This window comes from Eulemur rufifrons, chromosome 19, assembly GCF_041146395.1.
Source record: "Eulemur rufifrons isolate Redbay chromosome 19, OSU_ERuf_1, whole genome shotgun sequence".
Classification (NCBI taxonomy): domain Eukaryota; kingdom Metazoa; phylum Chordata; class Mammalia; order Primates; family Lemuridae; genus Eulemur; species Eulemur rufifrons.
In genome coordinates this window covers 90,756,918-90,778,450 of record NC_091001.1, presented here as the reverse complement: position 1 = coordinate 90,778,450, position 21,533 = coordinate 90,756,918, and the positions used below count along the sequence as shown (strand labels likewise).

Genomic DNA, 21,533 nt, shown 5'->3' with positions numbered 1-21,533 from the left:
CTTGGGGTTGTATTATTAGGTCCCAGACTCTGTATTCCCACCGTAAAGGTCCAAGGGCAGGGCTGCCTCTGCGGCTGGTTCCGTGGCGGTTCCCCGTCTACGCGGGCGCCCCCTGCTGCCCGCCCTCACTCCGTACCTGCCCAGCGAGGAGTAGGGTACCAGAGGCTGCAGACCGAGAAAGCCACTGGGACTTCACAGTCCCAAAGGGAACCGTCTAAACACTTTCCGATGGAGAGCTCTGTGCATCCCGGACAGTCCTTTCTGGGGCAGGATTTGATATTTTAGTCCAACCCCTGCAGCAAGTTGTCCGCGCAAACACGGATAAGAACATGCCTGGATTGCCAACCAATATCAAACGAATTCTGCGGGGTTTCTAGAAGGAAAGGACCGTTGAGTAACTTTGCTGAGCCCTTTGTCCTCCCCCGGGACACGGGAGCGGGGCGTGGGGACCTCTGCCTTGGCGACCCACGGTAACAACCCCTGTGGATGTGGAGGGTGGCGGCGCGTTCTCGGGCTCATCTCACGCTTTCCCCAATTAGGATCTGCCGCCTGACGTCACGTCTGCCGGAGATTGGCTGTTGGGATCTGACACTCGCTTCCACCGGAGAGCAACTTTTTAAAGGCTTTGCAGCCTGGGCTGCCTCTGAGCGTCCCGCGCGCTCACGCTCGCCCTCCGCCGCTCTCGCCGGGCCCCGCGCGGCTCCTGCTGCGACCCCGGCCCGGCGCGCGGACCCTCACCTTGCGCAGCCCGCGCCCCTCGCCCCTCCCCTCCGGGCTCCGCGCTCCCCACCCCCACGACCGCCCCCTCCTCCCCGCCACAATCGGCCGGGGTCTGGGGCCGCTCAGCCTCCCGCAGAACTTCCTCTCTTGCAACCGAGTTGGCCTCCTCCCGCCTTTCCCGTGCTCTCGGCAGATCTCGGGGAGCCCGATCGCGCAGGGAAGGGCAAGGGCGGCCGCACCGGGCGAACCGCACGGCCGGGGGCGGGGGCCGGACCGCGCGCGGCGGGTCGCGCCGGCTGGGGCCCGCGATGGCGGGGGCCTGGCTCAGGTGGGGGCTCCTGCTCTGGGCAGGGCTGCTCGCGTCGTCCGTGCACGGCCGGGTGCGGAGGATCACGTACGTGGTGCGCCCGGGCCCCGGCCTGGCGGCGGGCGCCTTGCCCCTGGGCGGGCCCCCGCGCCCGCGGACCTTCAACGTCGCGCTCAACGCCAGGTACAGCCGCAGCTCGGCGGGCGCCGGCGCCCCCAGCCGCGCCTCCCCAGGGCCCCCCTCGGAGCGGACCCGGCGCACGAGTAAGCCGGGCAGCGGGGCCCTGCAGGGGCTCCGGCCGCCACCGCCGCCTGAGCCGGCGCGTCCCGGGGGCCCCAGCGGGCAGCTCCACCCCAAGCCCGGCGGTCACCCGGCGGCCGCCCCGTTCGCCAAACAAGGCAGGCAAGTTGTGCGCTCCAAAGTGCCGCAGGAGACCCAGAGCGGCGGGGGCTCGAGGCTGCAGGTTCACCAGAAGCAGCAGCTGCAGGGGTAAGCCCACACCCCCCTCCCCGCCCGCCCACCCGCGAAGGGACCCAAGGGGTCGGGGCCACTCGGAGTCCCGCGGTGGCCGGGGACTGCGTGCGCGGAGGATCGGCTTTCTCCCCGCCTCTGCCTGCTCCGGAGCGCCATGGGGAGAGCCGAGTGCGGGGAAGCCCTGGAAGCTTTGGTCACGTTAAACTCCGAGTGCATTGTTACGGAGCTGCGGGTAAACACAAAAGGCATTTCTGCCTGGGGCGTAACCTCCTGTGCGCAAACCAAACTACTCCTAGAAGATGGGCGTAAGCATGAAGTCACTACAGCTGAATCCCTGAGCATCAATTAAACTTCGCTTTGCAACTGAGTTTTAATTTTGGTCTAGCTAGTGAAAAAAATGTTTGGAGACAGGGCTGGCTGGAAAGGTCCCGCTCCTGTTCCGTGGCCTGGAACTTTTCAGCATCCTACAAATTGTGGGCTTGGGCTTCCCTGCACCTGTGGGGTTTGCTTTCCTGGGGCGGGTTTTCTTAGCGTTGATAGAATTTTTCATTGTAAAGTTTTTGTTATTGGGAGCTTATAAGCATCTTCCCTGTGCATCCTCCCACCCTCGAGTTAATCACACTTTGGGGTGGAGGGGAAAACTTGTTTTGCTATTTGGTCCCTTCAGGGGTGGTTCCAGGCGATGTGACTTCACTCCTTTTTGGACACTTCTCTCTGAAACTCAATTTCAATTTAAAATGTGGGCCCAGATAATATACAAAATAAATTTAGCTCTCCTTTGATTTTGGGGTTAACAAAACCATTTACCTGGACCTCATTTCCCCCTTCCTGTATAGCTCTGTGTTATGCAGGCGTTTTGGTTCTCCCACCCTTCGCTGATATATGGTCTTTACACTTCTACTTGGGTGGCTTTGGGTTGAGCATTCTGGGTGCCTGTTAGGACTTTCTCCGATCCAGAGGAGTGCAGAAGCTGGAGCCTGGACTTTCTGGTACCTGCTGGAAGCTTGGGTTCTTGTTAAGGGAGTGTCGCTGCTGCTGCTGGACTCAGGGGTCTTGCTTTGTTTCAGGGTCAATGTCTGTGGAGGGCAGTGCTGTCATGGCTGGAGTAAGGCTCCTGGCTCCCAGAGGTGCACCAAACGTAAGTTGCCATGCTCACAGTGGCCTTGCACAGAAGGCGAAGTGAGGCTATCCACAGGGGGACATCTTACAGGGGCCACTTGCAAGGGCCAATGCTGCTCTGGGGAGGCTGAAGTCTGAAACCCAGTTTACCCATGCAGCCTGCACTGCCACCTAGGAAGGGTCAGCGTAATGATAGTGTCAGTGCCAGCAGCCATGTGTCGTACAGGACCATGCTATGCATCCAAGATTTTTCTGCCCTCAACTGAGATATTAATCACTATGTCACATCTGTGAATCAAGAGTTAGGGGGAAAAATCCCATTTGAGGATGTGCCATGTGGCAGAACCAATAAAATTAATTTAAACACGATACCAACAAATGAAAACATTCTTTAAGATGATGGCAGGAGGGGAATGGGAAGTAGAGGGCCTCATTCTGGAATAAAACATCAATAGTTTTTATAGCTTTCTGAAAACAGCAACCTTAATTCTCCATCTTTTAGGCCTGATAGTTTTTCAGCGTGCACCACTCTGTACTGCTCTTCAGAACTGATGAGTGGGGCTCCCTGCAGTGCTTCTCCAGTTAATATGCATGCTCAACAGTGTTTTAGAAAGATGTGTTAATTAAAATTAGCCTGGTGTGGTGGCATGTGCCTGTAGTCCCAGCCACTCAGGAGGCTGAGGCAGGAGGATGGCTTAAGCTCAGGGGTTAAAGGCTGCAGTAAGTTATGATTGTACCATTGTACTCCAGCCTGGGTGACATCTTGTCTCTACAAAAAAGAAAGAAAGAAAAAGAAAGAAAGAAAGAAAATGTGCTAATGATGCATAGAGTGCGTACAGACTTGAGAATAGTGGGAAATTTTTCCCCTATGCATCATGAAGTTAAGGATTAAGTTAAAATGCATCTTGAGGCTCCTCTTGACAAGTTGATGCTGTCTGGTGCTAATTGGAAATAAGCCTTATGCAGAAAAAGTTAAGCATTCTTAGATGTTCTCTGCATCCCATGTGGATTGGAATTGTCCACATTTCAGCTGCTTATTAGGATTCAGCATAATAAGCAAAATTAAGTAATTTGTCTTGTATAGTTTGGATTTTTAAAACACTGGTGGATGAATAAAAAAAAATATTTCTGATACAGTCATTCTAGTGACCTTGTTTTTTGAAAATGCCTTCAATCCTCAAAGGAAACAGAGAGGCTTTGGCGTAATGGCTTTATTTTTGTAAAAAGAAATGTCTATGTGTTTTATGATTTGGCTGTCATCAAGAAGTACTGGCAGACATGAACAGCCTCCTGATTCTTGAACTCGAACCACTAGATCAGAAATGCTCAGGGTGGTAGGTATTTTAGATGAAATCATAATTTTTCATTTTTCAACTTCTTAGATTACACTTGACAGAAATGTGTCAGCATTTTCCTGAATTTAGTTAGAATTTGCTCAGGCCAAATGACATGCCCTCCCCTCTCCTCAGTAACTCGTTCTGCCCAAAACCTGATATGATACGGTTTGCCTCTAGCATGGAGGTAACCCATCCATGACAGCATCATTGCAATAGGATATTGCTGTGTAAAGGTTAGAAACACAGGGCAGGATTTTACAGATGGTTAGATACTCCTTGGTGCCTGTTGGGGAGAATGCTCTAAGGCTTTAAGAAGTTTACTTGGCAAGTGATGCAATTGAGGGCCTTCTCTGAAAAGAGGATAGACCCCCATTCTCAGGTTACCCAAGCATTTGGGAATCCAGAGATGTTCTACAAAATCCAAAGATGCTCCAGATCTTGAGGAATTGCCTTATGGCTTCCTGCTTCTCTAGGCAAGGGAGGCAAAGACGTGTGTGCACCTAGGTTTAGCTGGGTTTGACCTTTGGTGGTCCAGAGAAAGGCACAGAATGGTGTTGGTTGAATAGTTAGTTACCCTAGGGTTCCAGAGGAAGTTGCTTCATTGATTTAATCTCACAATTCCTACAACAAATGCCTCTAGCTCTTGAGTTTTCCTTTCAGCTTCTAGGAGGTAGCCCTTGGATAGCACTGGGATATAAGCAATGCGGCATCCTTTTCCTTGTCTATGGTTTCAGCATTAAAAAGATTAGCCTTCCTATACTGCCCAATCTGACAAATGAATTCAGGCCCAAATGCTAGAAACTTAAATCACAACTCCCTTCAGGAATAATTATGTTTTTAAAAGGGATACTGGGGTAGGTCAGTGCTCAATCCAAAGTAATGTATCCATGAGATGGATATTTTAAATGGGGGACTTGTTTTCTGTGTGTCTGGGAGATCCAGAGAGATGAGAGAGCCTTCTGTCTTCAGATGAGACCACTGGGGTTACCTCTGATGCCGTGAAACCTGTGTCCATGACTGAACAGTGTGATGCCACAAAAGACCCCTGACCTTGGGGTCAGAAGACCTGAGTTCAAATGCTGAATCCCTTATTAGCTCTGTGGCCTTGGATAATTCACTTATCTGACCATAACTTTTTCCATGTAGAAATCGATTGTGCTAAAACCTTGCCTCATTTGTAGGGTTGTTGCAAGTATCAAGGTGGAAAGAGAATGGTTATGAAAGCCTTGATGAAACCGGAAAGATTCTTAGGGTTTCGTATTGGGTCAAGTCCAGTAAATCTTGTCTCATTTATCTGTGACTTGATTTTTCCTTTATTTCCCTTTGTGGTCTCCTTCCTCTCTCACTTCCTTACTATGCTAAGATGGAACAATTGTACTTAGATATGGTTTATTGTACATAAGAATACAAAAACCAATGACACGTACATATGAAGTTCCCCCTTAAGATAACAGTCACCATAAAATGTGCGTGCACATTTAAATGTATAAGCCAGCATGTCTTCTAATTGTCATTATATTTCGAGGATAATGAAGAATTTGAGTTTATATAGGACATGTCCAATTGATGCAAAAAATATTTCTGTGTAAGAGATTGGAAGTGTGACATGTTGTTGAGTGTTTGCTTAATGCAGTGAAGAAAATAAGGTATTTGAGCCAGCCTGGATGGGTTTTAGCTGATTGAAACTTAATTTAAAAATGGGCCATGGGCAAATGCTTCTGAGGACTGAAGATTTACTGAACCTTAAATTGCAAATCAAAGAGATGTGAAACAAGCAGGCGGCAGACCCACACAGGGCGAAGAATGGATATGCGCATCCACCAAGGTGGTCCTTAGGGCTCTAGCCACCCAGTCACTATGTACAGATGCCCAGTTGCATGTAAATGTTGCTTTTCCAGACACCCTTTGTGTGTGGGTCTCTAGGAGTTGAAATCTTAGCATGGGATATGTCATTTTAGTTATTACTATTGGATGACTGTTGCTAGTGATATCTGTTTTGGGCAAAAGAGATGGTACCACATTTGTGCTGTTTCTAAAGAGTTAGCATTTATGGGAAGGTTTTGTGGCTTAGGGGCTTTGTCTTTGTGGGACATGAAACCTCTGATCTGTAATGTTTTTGCCTCCCCCCATTTTTGCATTTTTTTCCTCCATCCAAACTGAATGCCACCCCCCCACCTTTGCATTGGTTCTTCCAATCTTTTTGTCCCCCTTTTAGGGTGAGTGCAGGACAGAGAGAGACACTGCCTGTAGGCTCAGCTTTAATGAGGAGGCTGGACCTGGGGACAGACAACACAAAAGAGTGAAGGGGAGAGGAGAGAGAGGCCAAGCGGGCAGGGAGGGTGGAGGGAAGAGGAAAGATGGCAGATACGAATACAAAGCAGGAGCCTGGCACATTGCAGAGCCTCCATAAATGCATGGATGGTTCTTTCATTTACTTAATGGATATCTGTTTAGCTTTTACCGTGTGCCAGGCTCTATGAATAGAGGAGACACGCAGCCAGCTGTAGGGAGTGCAGGTCTGTTTTTACTCACTTAACTCATGGCACATCAAATGACTTGTTCTCTCCTTAGCAAGAAACAGAAAATCGATATTCCATTGCTTTTCCATTGGCATTCAGCCCATGCTACTTTGGGGGAGGGGGGAGAAGCAAAACTCAACTCTAGAAATTTTCCTTAAATTATAAGCAGAGGAGACATTGCCATGCGTACCTTGGTGCTCAGAGATGCTGCAGTAGATGGCATCATTCAGGAGGGTGTGACGCGGCTGGAGTTCAGGTGACCCAGAGGACTTTCAGACCGTATCCCATCCCTCTGGCTCGGCGTTGTACTAGCCAAGCTTGGGAGTTGGGCCCAGAATGATTACACATTTTTCATATGCCTGCTATGGCCATTGACAGCTGCTTTGCCAACAGATCTGCAGTGAAGTTTACCATGGCAGCTGCTGGGAGGGCCGCCCGGGCCCCAGTGCTGGGAGCTGGGGTGGGAGGGTCGGCTGGAATATCTTGTCATGCAGCACAGACAGCCCCGCGAAGGAAAAGGGACCCAGAGGTCAAGTTCACACTGGGTCAAATATGTGTTCTCAACACTAGTTAAAACAAACATTTAGGAACCATAAATTCAGTGTTGCGATAGTGCTTAAACCTTCATGGCAAAGCCCTCCTCCAGCCCGAGGGCCAGCTGAACATACCGCCTGCCCTCTGCCTGCTCTGTTTTATTGAAGTTACTGCTGTCCAGTGAACCCTTGGCCCTTGGGAAGCCTGACTTGTTGAAAGGACTTTTGGCAGCCACAGGGTTTTGCTGTTTCTGACCCTGTTATTTGTTGTCTTGGCAATTCTAAACATACTCAAACATGTTTGGGAGCTCGAATTAAATTTTCCTAAAGTGCAGATTTTGCTTCCAAGTCTTTTTTAGCAATGAAAGGGGCAACTCAAGAGTATGGGGCGGTGTTACCACCCTTTTAACACTGACCAATATCAGATCCTGCGGTGAGGAGCTGCCCCTGGGATGAGGGTAACGTGCAGTGCTGGAGAGCTCGCACCCCGGGAGGGTCACTGAGACAGGCATGATTTCCCAGTGAGGGGCAGTGCTCGGTCTCCACCCCAGGTCTTGCGGCTCCTTCTGCTGCCCTGGGCTGCCTGGACTCAGGCATTGTCTCTCTCAAGGTCTTGGTCTTAAAACTCTCCTGACAGCCCTAACTCATCTGGATTAGCTTTTACTGCCTAAATTCACTCCATGCTTTTCAAAGCTCTGTTAGTTTCCTAGAGCTCCTGTAACACAGTACCACAAACTGGGTGGTTTAGAACAACAGAAATTTTTTGTCTCACAGTTCTGGAGGCCAGAAGTCCACAATCAAGGTGTTGACAGGGTTGGTTCCTGCTGCAGGCTGCGAGGAAGAGTCCATTCTGGGCCTCTCTCCTTGGGCTGGAGGTGGCCACCTCTTCCCTATGTCTCTTCACATCATCTTCTCCCTATGCATGTGTGTCTCTGTGTCCACATTTCTCCTTTTTATAAGGACACCAGTCATATTGGATTAGGGCCCACCCTAATGACCTCATTTGAACTTGATGACCTCTGTAACGCCCCTCTCTACATATAAGGTTACCTTCTGAGGTGCTTGCAGTTGGGCCTCCAACATGTCTTTTTCTGAGTGGGGAGGGGCACAGTTCAACCCATAACAGCCGTGGATGCTGTGCACGTGGGCTGGAGAGGTGGCCACGTGGAGTTGGCTCCCTCCCAGAGCACGCGGGGATTCCCTGGCAGCTGACCCCAGGATGGGTGGATGGGGCTTTGATTGGCCCCCACCCCACAGTCTGGGACTGTAGATCTAACTCAGCCTCTTCCCTGATGCAGGAGCTCTGGTTATTCCAGGGGGTGTTAGAAGAGATGGGGAATTGGCCACAGGTGAGTTTTGGTTATGCCTCTGGCCATTTGTATTAGGCCTATTTTAAGGAGATTCTAGATGGGTGGTTCTCAATCCTGAATGTCTAGCAGGATCACTGGAGGAATTTGTTCAAATGCTTTTTTGAATCAGAATCTTGGGGTTTTTAACAATTATCCCCAGGTCATGCTGATGGAGGTGGCCCACGTTTTGAGAAACTGATCCAGGAGGAACCCAATCCTGGGCAATATTTATGACCCTTGGTGTGGGAATTTAAAGGTGAAGCTCAACACTTAACAAGAAATTTCTGAAGACAGGAGCACTTTAAACAGTGGGTTAGCGCAATTTTGAATAGAATATGCAAAGATTGCTGGATGTAGGATTTTTTTTTCCATCCAGTTTTTCTTTAGTCAGTTGAATGTTTGATATTTAGGTATATTTTTGGAAGAGTTGAAAATTTGCAAAATTGTTGATACATGGGTGATTGAAGTGTTTTTTTTAAAAAATAAAGATTTAAACACTTTGAAACACTTCAGTGTTTTTTCCCACTAAATATACTATTTTTAATTATAAGGGCCAGGAGCGGTGGCTCACGCCTGTAATTCTAGCACTTTGGGAGGCTGAGGTGGTATGATTGCTTGAGGCCAGCAGTTTGAGACCAGCCTGTGCAACAGCGAGACCCCCATCTCTACCAAAAATAGAAAAATTAACTGGGCATGGTGGTGCGTGCCTATAGTCCCAGCTTCTCAGGGGGCTGAGGCAGGAAGATCTCTTGAGCCCAGGAGTTTGAGGTTGCAGTGAGCTATGATGATGCCACTGTACTCTCACCTGGGCAACAGGGTGAGACCATGCCTCAATTAAAAAAAAAAAATTAAAACCCCTCACAAAAATGTAGAAAATAATATATCTAACAACTGTCCTTCAGGGTCATCTTTTTAAAAGCTTCCTGATGTGGTAATTAAGCACAGTGATTTATAGATAAAGGAGAAAATATGGTCTTATCTTACTCTAAATGCATATTTTTGTAATTATGCTTCCTGCCTTCTCAGTGGAGAGAAAATAGTACATAATTTGTTGGTGTGACACAAATTGGTTGTTGTGGTACTTATGGAAAAATATGTCAGGGCTGTATTTACAAGCATACCTCAGCGATATTGAGGGTTCAGTTCCAGACCACTTCAATAAAGTGAATATCTCAATAAAGCCAGTCACACAATTTTTTAGTTTCCCAATGCACATAAAAGTTATACTACACTGTAGTCTAATAAGTGTGAAATAGCATTATGTCTAAAAACTCAGTGTACATACCTTAATTTAAAAATGCTTTATTACTAAAAAATGCTAGTGATTATCTGAGCCTTCAGTGAGTTGTAATCTTTTTGCTGGTGGAGAGTTTTGCCTCCGTGTTGATGGCTGCTGACTGATCAGGGTGGTGGTGGCTGTGGCACTTCTTAAAATAAGACAGCAATGAAGTTTGCTGCATCTATTTACTCATCCTTTTACCAAAGATTTCTCTACAGCATGAGATGCTGTTTGATAGCATTTGACCCATAGGAGAACTACTTTCAGAATTGGAGTCTTCCTCTCAAACCTTGCCACGGCTTTATCAACAAAAAGTTTATCAACTTTTATAACTGCTGTATGCAATAATCTAAATCCTTTGTTGTCATTTCAACAATGTTCTTAACGCTGTTACCGGCAGTACATTCCATCTCAAGAAACCACTTTCTTTGCTTATTCATAAGAAGCAACTCTTCATCTGTTCAAGTTTGACCATGAGATGACAGCGATTCAGTCACATCTTCAGGCTCGTCTTCTAATTTTGCTTCTCTTGCTATTTCCACCACATCTGCAGTGACTTCCTGCACTCAAATCTTGGACCTCTCAAAGTCATCCGTGAAAGTTAGACTCAACTTCTTCCAAACTGCTATTAATGTTGATATTTTAATCTCTTCTATGAATCACAAATGTCTTAATGATATCTAAAATGGTGAATCTTTTCCAGGTTTTTGGTTTCCATCAGAGGAATCACTATCCATGGCACTATCCATAGCCTTATGAAATATATTTCTTTGGTAAAAAGACCTGAAAGTTGAAATGACTCCTTGATCCATGGGCTGTAGAATGGATGATGTGTTCGGAGGCATGAAAACAACATGAATCTCCTTGTACATCTCCCTCAGAGCTCTTGGGTGACGAGGTGCATTGTCAATGAGCAGTAATATTTTGAAAGGAATCTTTTTTCTGAGCAGTAGGTCTCAAGAGTGGGGTTAAAATATTGAGTAAACCGTGCTGTAAACAAATGAGCTGTCATCCAGGCTTTGTTGTGCAATTTATAGAGTGCAGGCAGAGGAGATTTGGAATAATTCTTAAGGACCCTGGAATTTTCACAATGGTAAATAAGCATTGGCTTCATCTGAAAATCACCAGCTGCATAAACCCCTGACAGGAGAGTCAGACTGTCCTTTGAAGCTTTGAAGCTAGGCATTAACTTCTTATCTCTAGCTGTGAAAATCCTAGATGGCATCTTTTTCCAATATGAGATTGTTTTGTCTACATTGAAAATCTGTTGTTCAGTGCAGCCACCTTCATCAGTGATCTTAGCCAGATCTTCTGGAGAACTTGCTGCAGCTTCTCCATCAGCACTTGCTGCTTCACCTTGCACTTTTATGTTACGGAGACAGCTTCTTTCCTTCAACTTCATGAACCAACCCCTGCTAGCTTCAAATTTTTCTTCTGCAGCTTCCTCACCTCTCTCAGCCTTAGAATTAAAGAGAGTTAGGGCCTTGCTCTGGATTAGGCTTTGGCTTAAGAGAATGTTGTGGCTGGTTTGATCTTCTGTCCAGACCGCTCAGACTTTCTCCATATCAGGAACAAGTTCGTTCCACTTTCTTATCATTCATGTTTTCACTGGAGTAGCACTTTTAATTTCCTTCAAGAACATTTCCTTTGCGTTCACATCTTGGCTAACTGTTGGGTACAATAGGCCTAGCTTTCAGCCTCTCTTGGCTTTCGACATGCTTTCCTCGCTAAGCTTAATCATTTTTAGTTTCTGATTTAAAATGAGAGATGTGTGACTCTTTCTTGCATTTGAACACTTAAAGGTCATTATAAGGGTATTAATTGGCTAATATCAATATTATTGTGTCTCAGGGAATAGGGAGCCCAGAGGAGAGGGAGAGATATGAGGAATCGCTGGTCAGTGGAGCAGTCAGAACACACACACCATTTAGCAATTAATTTCGCTGTCTTCTTTGGGTGTGGTTTGTGGTGCCCAGAACAACTACGATAGTGACATCAAAGATCACTGACCCTAGATCACCATAACAGATACAATAATAATGAAAAAGTTTGAAATACTGTGAGAACTACCAAAATGTGATGGAGACATGAAATGAGTGCTTGCTCTTGGAAAAATGGCGTCAACAGACTTGCTCAACACCAGGTTGCCGCAAACTTTTAATTTGTAAAAAATACGGTATCTGTAAAGTGTGATGAAGTGAAGCATAGACAGGTGTGCTTGTATATGCTCACGTGCACCTATTCATTTGCCCTGCTTATTACTGATGGAACCTTTCACGTAGACACCGTCCATCGGCTACTGAGACGCCATTTAGACCCAAGACCATGTGGTTACAAGAAAAATAATGCCACTAGTTACTCCCTTCCCCCTCTTCTTCCTTACCTGCCTTTGTTGCCTTCCTCCTCTTCCTCCCCTTACTTGGTCTCAGTTTGGCTTGCCCTGGACGAGAGGGAGTGTAGCTTAGGGGTTAGAAGTTCAGTCTTTGGAGTTGGAGTACAGGGCTCCTATCTTGACCTTAATACTTCCTCACTGTGTGATGTTGGGTAGGCAACTGTGAGACGTGGGACAGGGCTGAGTTCCTCCATTCAAAAAATAGGTGTAAGGACAGTCTCTGTCCATGCTCCAGAGGCTTGTTGGGGGCTGTGTGAGGTCACATATGAAACGTTCGTAGAGAGCAAGGCCCCTGCACAGTACTTAACAGAAATGAACGCTCAGGGGCTCCCGTTTGCCCTCTCAGGACTGGCCCCTCCTGGGTGTCCCTGCCTCTACATGCCTCTCTTCTCAGATCCCATGGTGACAATCATGGCTCTGTCTTTGGTGCTCCCCAAGCATTCTGATTTCACTGTTTCTCGGCTCTGGGTACAGCTGGGCCAGGTGGAAGAGGCATTAGTTTGAACAGGTACTTTGCTATAGAACAGATGCTGACTGACTTGAGTTGAATTGAACTAGCATCTCCAATTTTGCTGTGTTGCAAATGCTGTCCTTTAAATATTATACAAAGAATTCTGCTTTTTCTTTGTTTACTCTCACCTTTCGGCAATAATTTCCATTTGTTTTTCTTTCCCACATCTTCCCGTTGTGTTTATCGTTGCCCAGCAGACCTTGCTGATTATGACAGCTTCTCAAGGGCACAGCACCTTATCCTGTTTCCTCCTGCTTTCTCACTGTAAGGCTGCCCTGGCATGGCCCAAACTTTAAGATGACTTTTCCTTTCTCCCTGCCAATTTTAGAATCTTTCTGCTCAACATCATCATCTGATAGAGATTTGGGACTGAGTAAAATGAATGTTGTATGATTTTCCCTGTAATTTTAGATCCCCAAATACTGCTCTTGGCCAACTCCACTATTCCCTGTGGCTTTTTCACTCTACCACATTTGAGTAATATTGTTGGCATGGATGTAAGTAAACAGTTTGCGAAATGTTGTGTTTTGTAAATTAGAAGATGGATGGGCTGGTTTTTTAATATATGCTCTTGGTTCTGCTGGGCCAGAGGAAAGATGAGTTTGGTCAGTGGATGGGAAGATGAAATAAGGGAAGGTGTTGCTATCTGAAGTTGATGTGGTCACCTCTACCGAACTGATGTGATCAGTTACTTAGAAGCGAGAACCAAGTGGCTGCAGGAGAAACTTCAGAAGGATTTTGATAACGAGGTCAGGAGGGGAGATCCGTAGAGAGGAGATAGGGTACAATCACCAAAAAGTCACCAGAAGAAAATATGATGATAAAGTAAGGAAAATATAACAATAAGGATCTTTTGTCTTGTAGACTTAAACATGTTTTTATTTCTTATAAATAAGAAACAGTTTCAATGTGGCTTTTAATCTTGCATGAACTTCATCTTATTATTGTTATTTTTGATTAAAAATTAGAATCTCCATCCATAAGCATTTCATTTTAACACCATATCAAGTGGATAGTTAACAATTAGCATCTTCAAAATATGTTTATTGTAAAAGCTACTTAAATTGGCCAAGCCGTATCACCTCCCCTTTTGCTGCAATGACTGTCAAGCGTGGGGAGACTTCTGCCTCTTCATTGGCTGTGAAACTTCAGGCAGATCAGTTAACTCCTCTGACATTTTTCTCAACCTTCAAATGGGGAGAGGATCATTCATTACCCAACCTCATTCAAGTCATTGTTGTGAATATCAGGCATACAAATCTTCTGTTCTCTTAACACTTTTCACATTGTTTCACAGTCATTTGTGTATTTGTCTGGCTTTCCTGCCTGAATGTGAGCTCTGTCTGGGTAGGGATCATACCATAGCCATCTTTTTGTCCTCAGTACCTGGGAAGCACATAGACCTTTATGGAAAGAATGAATGAATGGATTCATTTGTTATACTTTCATTGAGCTCCTATATACTAGATATTGGTACACAGAAGGTGTTAAGTATTAATACTATGAAAAAACCAAAACAGGATATAACGCTAGAGAGTGACAAGGGCTGGGATTGGGTGGGGGGTGGGGCGTACAGTCAGGGAACGAAGTGACATGTGAGACCTGTGTGATATGAAAGGGTCTGGGAGAAGAGCATTTTAGGCCAAGAGAACAGCTAGCATAAAGGTCATAGGATGGGAACAGGCTTGACCCGCTGCAAGGATATAAATCAGTATTGTTGGGTTGTCAGTGTGGGCTGCGGTAATGGACAATGAGATAGGAGAGGTCGATGGGCTGGATGCCAAGTTGGGTCTTGTAGGCTGTGTAAGGCCATAGGTAAGATAATAAGAGGGACTGGACAATACTTTATAAATGCAAGTGGATTTTTACTATCAAGGAATTAAAGAAAACATAGGATTTGGTATTTTTTTAAGGCATGGAAAAGAATATTTTACATAGAACATTCAATAAATCACTTTGTTATTTTTTATTGATGAGAAAAACTGCATATGGAACAGTGACATACCCACACAAAAATTTGTGTGACACGAATTATTGTCATAGCCTGACCACCTGCACTGTGCCCAGCTCACCAGACCAGCCCCTTGCTGATGGGACCCCCCAGGCCTCTGCTGTTCTCCGGCAGAAAGGTGAGACCTTCGCCAGAGCCACAAGACTGAAATGCAGGATAAAAGTGTGAGGGTTAAGAAGAACAACTCTCTGGTCACTGCTTTGTTAAAAGTCAAATTATCGGGGATCCTCACATGATACTAAAAAAAAAAAAGTTCAGTCTTTTAAAAAGTAATGATAAAAATCTCATTTTGATGATCATAGAAAATTCACAGAGAGCAGATAGCATGTGTTAAAGTGAGAGTTAAATATTTTAGGACATATTTGAATGCTGTTCTGAAGTTTTGTTCATTTCTCTTCACTCCCCAAAATCTAATTTACAAGTTGGGTTACCCATTGGCTCCACCCAAGATCAAATAAAATGAGGCTCATGAAAATGCTTAAACATAAGATGATATTAAATATTATTAAGGTTTTTATAGCTGCTCTATGAAAATTTTTTCTACAATGTGTCGGTGTATTTCTTGTCTTGAAAAATAGAGTGCTTAAAAATCCACCCAATTTCAGTGGGCTTTTGCTGATGAAAGAGCCTGAGGGTCTTTGTAATGACCATCAAATTTACCAGCAGTTTCTCTGGGACACCTCCTGGAAGTGTAAAAGTAGCAAAATATGCCTAAATTTCTACTTTAATCCCCTCTTCCATGGGGATTTACTTTATTCTCCTAAAAACAGGGGGCAAAGATAAGAATCATTCTTTCGAGAGATCCTTCTTTTTTTCTTTTTGTGACAGTGAAATGGTTATGTTAAGTTAGTCCAAAATTTCTTAGTAATTAGCAGTGAAATAATACAGACAATAAGTAAATTAAAGGCAAGGGCTGTGTTTTTGTTTTACTTTTTTATCCATTAGGAAGTTGGCCTACACAGCAGTTCTGTGTATACAATAGACCCTCAGTAAGGTTTTCTTGATTAATAAGCATTGCAAGTCACATTTGCGTCTGAGTGGAAAACCAGCTGAAATTCATTTAAATCAATGAATACCAAGATTATGTTGTTAAGTAGTTCTTTTTGTTACAAGAGAATGCATGCTACAACAAACGTCCCTGTGTAACAGTTTGTAGTGCTCAGTTTTGAGTGTTAGAGGATCTTTCTCTGGTAAAATTTCCCTGTTTCTTCCTTGTATATAGGCTGCTTGAATGGTGCTTCACAGACCTTTAGCCTAGTGGTTCTCAAAGTATAGATGGTGAACCAGGGCACCAGCTTCACCTGGGAACTTGCTAGAGATGCACATTCTGCCACCCTCCCCCACACCTACTGAACCAGGAACTCTGGGATGGGGCCAAGCCATCTGTGTTTTCACTGGCCCTCGGGGGATCAGACACAGCTATGGCTTGAGAACTACTGTTCCAGCTGAACCCAACTCCTCCTCCTTCTCCACACCTCCCTCCCTAACGCGATCACTTGGGGCAGGACAAGGGGGACAGGGAAGCCAGCTCCTTTGGGCTCCTGGCCTTGGGAACTAGTGGCTCTTTTCCTCATTTCTGCTTAAGGATGAGTTTGTACAATAAAAGGCCCAAAGGAATGGATCATTTTGCCCAGTTTTAGGTGGAAATGCTGGATTCTGAGCAGGTATAGCCATGCACACGAATACATATTCTATACCATATGCTCACTGAGGAGACCCAAAGAAGCCATTTGCCATCCAGTGAATACAGCTATAAATGTGGGTTTTGTACCTTTAGGTCTTCCAAGTTCTATTCTGTTTCTTAACATAGAAGGTGCCTAAGGCACACTTCTTCATATTCTTCAAAGCTGTGTTTATCAAGGTGTGGTTCTTGGGCCCCCTGCATGAGGACCCCTACAGGGTGTGTAACAAATACAGGTTGTGGGGCCCTCCCTCCAACTACTGTGAATTGGAACCCCTGGGGATATACCCCTGGCCCTCACTTTCACAAGCACCAGCTGAAGGATCCACACTGAAGCTTGGAGGCCCTGGTTTTTTTTTGTTGTTGTTGGTTTTTGTTTTTTTTTTTTTTTTTTTTTTTTGAGGGCCCGGGCTAGAGTGAGTGCCGTGGCGTCAGCCTAGCTCACAGCAACCTCTAACTCCTGGGCTTAAGTGATCCTACTGCCTCAGCCTCCCGAGTAGCTGGGACTACAGGCATGCACCACCATGCCCGGCTAATTTTTTTTCTATATATTTTTAGTTGGCCAGATAATTTCTTTCTGTTTTTAGTAGAGATGGGGGGTCTCACTTTTGCTCAGGCTGGTCTCGAACTCCTGATCTTGAGCGATCCACCTGCTTCGGCCTCCCAGAGTGCTAGGATTACAGGCGTGAGCCACCTCGCCTGGCCAAGGGGGGCCCTGGGTTTTAAAGTGCAAACACTGGAATAAAAAGTGTCCAAGGCAAGGAATGATGGGAAGGGTGTTACAAAACTAATAAAAGGAACAAAGGAGTGACTGTGACATTTTATTTTAGAGGCAGGTGCCATTATTTGTTTCTGAAATAGTTTAAAAGTGAAATGAAGAACAAGCTCTTGTCTAGACCATGCCCTCAGCGCTGGCAGGGCCGGTGCTTCCTTGTGTCAAGATCAGGAAGTTCAGGCACAGAGGGGATGAGGGGGCCTGCCCAGCTGTTCCTTGGGGCCATACTGACTCAGTCCTGGAAGTCGCTGGGGGAATGCATCAGGTGTTTGGAAACAGCCCAGTTCAGAATTTCAGCAATGACACACACTTTTATTAGATGTGTATTTAAGGAAGGAATTGCCTGTTATAAGACTTGGACCCTTTGTAGAAAGAGCTGAAGAAGGAGTTGGTTTGCTTGTCCTGTGAAATAGGACGTATTTCCCTCATTATGTAACTTTTCTTTTTTTTTTTTCCTACAGAATAAATTAATGCAAAGATACTTTGCCTGAGTACTGAAGAATAATTAGATCTTTCAAAAGTATCTGTTCCTCCCCAAGGCAAGGCATTTTCTTAGAGAAACATATTTAAATCATCACTTTTTGTAGTAGTAGCTATGTCTCGTTAAAAGTAAATATTTTTTCTTCCCAGTGCTAGTAGCATGTAGCTATGTCTAAATATCTACATGACTTTTCATAAAGCATCCAAATGTTTAAATATCATGTAAAGGCCACAATCCTAGGAAATGGTGCTAAAATTTTGAAAAGACTCAAGTTTGAAGGAATTACTTCAAAATAGGGATTTGTAATTTTTTTAATTAAAAAAAAATTTAAAATTCTGTTTAGAGATAGGGTCTCAATATGTTGCCCAGGTTGGACTTGAACTCCTGGGCTCAAGGGATCCTCCTGCCTCAGACTCCTGAATAGCTGGGACTGTAGGCATGTGCCACCATGTGTGGCTAAAATTGTGGGTTTAAAAAGACTTTGATTCTCACTTTTTCAGTCTCAGTATGGGAAAACAGTAGAATATAAAGCAAAATCATGGATTAAAGTATTAATAGTAAGCTCTATGGCCAAAAGTAGACAGTGTTAAATTTTATTATCTTTTAATTTTTCATCTTTAAATAGACTATTTTAAAAGAAGTTTTAGGTTCAGAGCAAAATTGAACAGAACATATAGAGTTTTTATGTACCCTCTACCTGTACATATGCACAGCCTCCTTCACTATCGAAATCATGCACCAGAATGGCATATTGTTACAATTGATGAACCTACATTGACACATCATTATCATTCAAAGTCTATAGTTTACATTAGGGTTCACCCTTCGTATTGTACATTTTATGTGTTTCGACAAATGTATAATGAAATATATCCACCATTATAGTATCATACAGAATAATTGCATTGCTCTAAAAATCTTTTGTGCTTTGCCTATTCATCTCTCCTTCCTGACTAACCCCTGACAACCACTGATCCTTTTACTGTCTTCATAGTTTTGCCTCTACCAGAGTGATATATAGTTGGGATCATACTGTACGTAGCCTTTTCAGATTGGCTGCTTTTGCTGAGTAATATGTATTTAAGTTTCCTCCATGTCTTTCCATGACTTGATAGCTTATGTCTTTTTTTCTTTTATGGCTTAAAACTGCAACCATTTTATTGTATATCACAATTTTGTGGGCCAGACATTTGGAAAAGGCTTGGCTGAGTGATTCTTTTGCTCCATATGACACTGAATGGAGTTATTCAATATTCTGTTGGTAGCTGGATAGCTCATGTCTTTTTATTACTGAGTAATATTCCATTGTCTGAATGTACTACAGTTTATCCATTCACCTACTGAAAGACATCTTCATTACTGCCTAATTTTGGAAATTAGGAATAAAGCTGCTATAAATGTCTTTGTGCGAACATAAATTTTCAGTTCATTTGGGTAAATACCAAGGAGTGTGATTGCTGGATCATATAATAAGGGTATGTTTAGTTTTGTAAGAAACGGAAGCTGTCTTCCAAAGTGGCTGTACCATTTTGCAATCCCACCAGCAATAAATAAAGAGTTCCTGTTGCTCTGCATCCTCATCAGCATTTGATGTTGTCAGTGTTTTGGATTTTGGCCATTCTAATAAGTATGTAGTGCTTTTAATCTCACTGTTGTTTTAATTTGCAATTCCCTAATGACATATGATGTTGAACATCTTTTCATTAGCTCATGTGCCATCTGTATATCTTCTTTGGTGAGGTACCTGTTTAGGTCTTTTGCCCATTTTTTAATTGGGTTTTTCATTTTCTTGTTTTTGAGTATTAAGTTTTTTTTTTTAATATTTTAGATAGCAGTCCTTTATCAGATGTGCCTTTTAGAAATATTTTCTTCCAATCTGTGGCTTGTCTTTTCATTCTCTTGATAATGCCTTTTTCTGAACAGAAATTTTTTATTTTAATGAAGTCCACCTTATCAATTCTTTCTTTCATGGATTGTGCCTTTGGTGTTGTATCTAAAAAGCCATTACCATACCCAAGGTCATCTAGGTTTTCTCCTATGATATCTTCTAGCAATTTTGTAGTTTTTGCATTTTACATTTAGGTCTATGATCTATTTTGAGTTAATTTTTATGAAGGGTATAAGGTCTGTGTTGTTCTTTCTTTGGCATGTGGATGTCCAGTTGTGCAGCACCATTTGTTGAGAAGACTGTCTTTGCTCTCTTGAATTGCCTTTGCTCTTTTGTCAAAGATCAGTTGACTATATTTACTTGGGCCTATTTATAGGCTCTTTATTCTGTTCCATTGCTCTATTTGTCTATTCTTTTGCAAATACCACACTGTCTTGATTACTGTGTATAGTGAGGTAGTGAAGTCAGGTAGTGTCAGTCCCCCAACTTTGTTCTTCTACTTGAATATTGCATTGGCTACTGTGGGTCTTTTGCCTCTCCAGATAAACTTTAGAATCAGTTTATTGATATCTACAAAATAACTTGCTGGGATTTTCATTAGGATAGTGTTGAATCTAGGTCAAGTTAGGAAGAACCGACATCTTGACAATATTGAGTCTTCTTATCGATGAACATGGATATCTCTTCATTTATTTAGTTCTTTGATTTTTTTATCAGAATTTTTTGTAGTTTTCTTCATGTAGATCTTGTACATATTTTGATTGATTTATACATGTCATTTTTTTGAGTGCTAATGTAAATAATAATGTATTTTTAATTTCAAATTCCACTTGTTCATGACCAGTATATAGGAAAGTGTGTTTACTTGAGCTTCCTGGATGTGTGGTTTGGTATCTGACATTAATTTGGGGGAATCTCAGTCATTTTGCTTCAAATATTTTTTCTGTTTCTTTCCGTCTTCTTCTTGTACAATTCCCATTACTTGTGATACCTTTTGTGGTTGTCCCACAGTTCTTGGGTATACTGTTATGTTCTTTTTCTTTTTCCAGTCTTTTTTTTCTCTTTGCTTTTCTGTTTTGAAAGTTTCTATTAACATACCCTTGAGCTCAGAGATTCTTTCCTCCCCCATGCTCAGTCTATTAATGAGCTTATAAGTCATTCTTCATTTCTTTTATAGTGTTTTTTGATCTCTAGCATTTCTTTTTTATTCTTTGTTAGAATTTCCATCTCTCTGCTTACATTGCTCATCTGTTTTGTGTGCTCTCTACTTTATCCTCTAGAATGCTTGGCATATTAATCATAGTTGTTTTAAATTCCTGGTCTAATAATCACAGCATCTCTGCTATACCTGAGTCTGGTTCTGATGCTGTCTGTCTCCTCAAACTGTGTTTTGCCTTTTATTATGCCTCATAATTTTTCTTGGTAGTTGCATATGATGTTCTTGGTATTTGTTCCACGAAGGTTTCTGCTCAGGGACTTTTGTTCCAGTAAATTGTGTTTCTGTGTATTTGCCTGATTGTCTTTAGAATTTTGGGGGCAGCAATTTGCTTTGCAACCTCCTTTCTCTGGAAGGAAGAGTTGTTGATTTTTTTCAGTTTGTTCAGATTTTTACTTGTTAGGATGGAGTAATGACTTCTAATCTCCTTACATGCTAGACCGAAGACTGTAAATTCAAATTTTAAGAACAATAAAATTACAAATTATATGGCCTCTAAAGCATCCTCTGATAATTCTTCCCTTTTATTCAAGTCCTAATTTATGTCATTGGATCATAAAGCCAGATTGTCAAAACTGTCCTGAATAATTTTCTTCTAAGACACTTGTTTTATGGCATTTTGTCCTTTTGAGGGGGATTTGGGATTATGAAGACACACCTTACATTTATAATGCCTTTAGCTTTTCAGAGCATTCATAGGAGGTCCCCCAAGGACCCTCTTTACGAATGCCCTTTACAGAAAGTACCTACCATGTAATAAGGTGGTATCAGTGACAGGACAGCTGTACAAATAGATCAGAGTTCTGAAGTATGTCAGTAGATAGAGGCATTAGTATGTATCTTCTGCCATATCCATCTGGAAAAGCACAAGACTTTCTGTTTATACTTTATTACTAGTGATCACTTTATTCTACTGCTGATACTACAAGTGGTTTTGGCCA

At 43.5% G+C, this 21,533-nt stretch overlaps 1 protein-coding gene across 1 annotated transcript in view; it reads left to right on the top strand.

Moving 5' to 3' along the window:
* The first annotated feature begins 1,028 nt into the window (after window positions 1–1,028).
* LTBP1 (latent transforming growth factor beta binding protein 1) overlaps window positions 1,029–21,533 on the top strand; it is a 384,917-nt gene continuing 364,412 nt past the window's right edge. Inside the window, exons 1-2 of the mRNA XM_069495124.1 lie at window positions 1,029–1,516; window positions 2,569–2,639. Coding sequence (XP_069351225.1) covers window positions 1,029–1,516; window positions 2,569–2,639 — 559 coding nt within the window. The remainder of the gene's footprint in view (window positions 1,517–2,568; window positions 2,640–21,533) is intronic.